Source organism: Eimeria acervulina, genomic scaffold, assembly GCF_000499425.1.
Source record: "Eimeria acervulina Houghton genomic scaffold, Eah_scaff2029, whole genome shotgun sequence".
NCBI lineage: Eukaryota > Apicomplexa > Conoidasida > Eucoccidiorida > Eimeriidae > Eimeria > Eimeria acervulina.
Genome location: NW_013548720.1, coordinates 1 through 3108, shown reverse-complemented (window position 1 = coordinate 3108; position 3108 = coordinate 1). Strand labels below are relative to the sequence as shown.

At 29.6% G+C, this 3108-nt stretch overlaps 1 protein-coding gene across 1 annotated transcript; it reads left to right on the top strand.

Annotated features, from left to right (window-relative positions):
• Positions 1–671: 671 nt before the first annotated feature.
• Positions 672–2897, top strand: EAH_00064670 (hypothetical protein; the record flags this gene model as incomplete). Its single annotated transcript, XM_013392943.1, has 6 exons — positions 672–690; positions 1083–1133; positions 1329–1391; positions 1921–1974; positions 2416–2448; positions 2826–2897. Coding segments are annotated over 6 exons (292 nt in total), but the record flags the coding sequence as incomplete, so codon positions are not given.
• Positions 2898–3108: the final 211 nt, after the last annotated feature.

The window sequence follows — 3108 nt, the reverse complement described above, 5'->3', positions numbered from 1 at the left end:
AGCAAATAAGATTTCGGCAACAAGTTTTAAAGATATTTGTTTGCATTACAGTGTATGTGCATGTGTTTGTGCATGCGCTTATAGAGGCGCCTGAATTAGAAAATACGCAAAGTGGATTCAAGCGACTGAAAGAATGCGTTGAAAAAGGTAAAGAAAATTAAAAACAAATGTTTGTGGGTTTTAGGGTTTAGGGTTTAGTGTTTAGGGTTTAAGGTTTGTCTGTTTGTGCTGGAGGTGCATCCGTATGATATGCTGCTTGATTTAATTCTTTATTATTTAATTTAATTAGAGTTTTGCTGCTCTTCATTTTTATTTGAGTTTTTTTTGAAGTTGTTTGTCTGCAGCGCAAGCCGACATCATCGATCAGTTCTCCTTTATTCCGGAGAGTGAGTCATTCACACATTTATTCTTTAAAAATAGTAAAAATATGTTGATGTATACACCCTGATATATAAACCAACATATATATACATATATATATATATATATGCATATATATATACATGTATATATGCATATATATATGTATGTACACTTATGCATCTACATATATATACCTGTATATATGTATGTATTGATAAACAAAACGACTGCAAGCTAAATATATAAAGCATATGTTTGTTTGCTGCCTCCTCTTTTTGCTGCGATTTGCTGCAGTGCTGCACTTCGACATGCAAGCGGGGGTTTGCGGTATGGCTGTGAAAGAGCGCAGAAAACGAGAAAGCGTTTACTAATTGAAAAATATAATAGAGATGAACAAAGCAAGAAAGATAAAACAACGACAGAAAAGAAGAGAGAGTGCACAAAATAATAGAAAAGAAAATATCAGAAACGATGGCTGACGCAGAAAACGAAAAAGAAAACACCGAAAAGCTTCAATCATATTTCCTCAAAAGAAACAAAAATAATGAAACAAAATTAAAGATTAGTGTTATGTTAAGGACGAACATTAAACAATTATTATTTTTAACGTTGATTTTCTCGTTTTATCTTCTTCTTAACGTGAGGCGGTTAATCAATAATCAAATTGTTTGTTTAATTGTACTATATATTTTGAGTTTGTTGTTTTTTAATCTTCTCAGATTTTATGGGTCTAAAGAAACTCAAACAAAAATATGACCTCGTTAAACGCGGTAAGAAACTGCATGAGGTGTATACACACCTGAATAATAAATAATAAATTTAGTGACTGTTTGCTCTTCACTTTTTTTATTCTTCTTTTTTCTGAATGATCAGCAACTAGTTCAAAGCCTTTTTTCATATTTTTTTAAACAATAAAAGGAAATATTATATCTTCTTTTCTGTTTCTTCTGCTTCTCTTTCTTCAGCTCTTCAGGAAAGCGGCAAACAGCCGGCACTGCTCGCTAAAGTGGAAGAGAAGGAGAAAATCGGTGAACTAAGTCGCTTTTTGCTATTTTATTCGTTATAATGCATTATAATGGTGTATAAATTGATCAAATATACATAAGGAACATTGAAATAAAATAAACATTTGGCTTTACAGTGGTGAAAACATTATTTACTTTGCTGCAGTCAAACACAACTGCAAGCCAATTCAAAGTCGAAGTGCAGTTTGCGCTGAAGTTGAATTTCAACATTTAAACATGTCTCCAGCAAATGAACCACTATGTGTTCCTAATGTACTTACATATATATATATATATGCACACGTACTTATATAGACATATATTTATATATACATATATACTTACATATAGATATGCATATATATATATATATATGGATGCAGACGCCGCTTGTTTTTAAACATTTTATTTGCATTTGTGCAGTGTGCTAAGCTAATAAGAGGCAATTGAAATTATGTTTGAGGATTCGATTAGGTGGATAATATGCATTAATGTGTTGCGATGCATTTATTAATTTGATTTATTTGTTTTTTGTGTTTTTTTCTCTCTGCAGTTTCTGCACGACTTGTTGCGGTCTCCTGTCTTGTAGACAAACGGGCGTTGAAGAGTACGCAGCATAAAAAAAGAAATGATTTTAGTACTCTGTTCATTTTGATAAAATAAAAAGAAGAATAATCTCTTTATTCATTTGTGTCTTCTGCTCTACTCTCTAGAAAAAAAAATATCTTTGTTTGTTTCTTCACCTTCATTCTCTACTTTTAGTGCTTTGTGCATTCAGCTAAATGAATAAATTATTAACTATATTTGTTTAGTTCTCTTCTCTATCTTATGATGCTTCTGTTTTTTCTGTCATTGTTTGTGTTATGTGTTGTTTCAAATACAATCCTTTTCTATTTGCATTGTGCATTTGAAGAGGAAGATGAAAACAAATATTATTAATTCTTTTTCTATGAATAATATTTGTTTTCTTTTCTTCTCTATTCTATTATATACACCCTGCAGCAATACAGCTCTTTCTTTTTGTTTGTTTTCTGCTGTTTGTTTGCAGCCATTGCAAAGTATCTAAGGCTGACAATCGAGGGTAAGTGAAAATAAATACAAATAAGGAGCGAAGATAAATAAAAGAAGTTATTAAATAATTTATTTTATTAAAGAAAGAAAAAAAGATAAATAATAGAAATACTCTGCAGTATTTATTATAATAATATATAATAATAATAATAATATATAAAATAATCTGCATGCAGCTTCTGCTGCTGATGCTTCCCCTCGTTGTCTCTGCTACATATCTTTGCTTATTTTATTTGTTTTTGTTTTATTTGTTTTAATTTTATTGTAATGTTTTGTTTATTTATATTTTATTTTAATGTCAGACTTGCTTTTATTTCATTTAAGTGCTATATTTCCTTTTATTTTATTTAATGCTTTATTTGTTTTATTTTATTTTAATTTTCTCAGACATCGGCAAGCCAAATGCAGACAAAGCAGAGCTTGAAAAAAATGTGAAGAGAGTGCTGGCGTATGAAGCGGGTAAATTCTACGCACTCTCCTCACTGCAGAAATCTTTACTTAAAGTTCTACAATTAAGTAGTATATATCTATGTATATAAATTTAACTATATATATATCGGTATATATATATCTATATCTATCTATATCTATATCTATCTATATCTATATATCTATATCTATATCTATATCTACATCTATATCTATATCTATATCTATATCTATATCTATA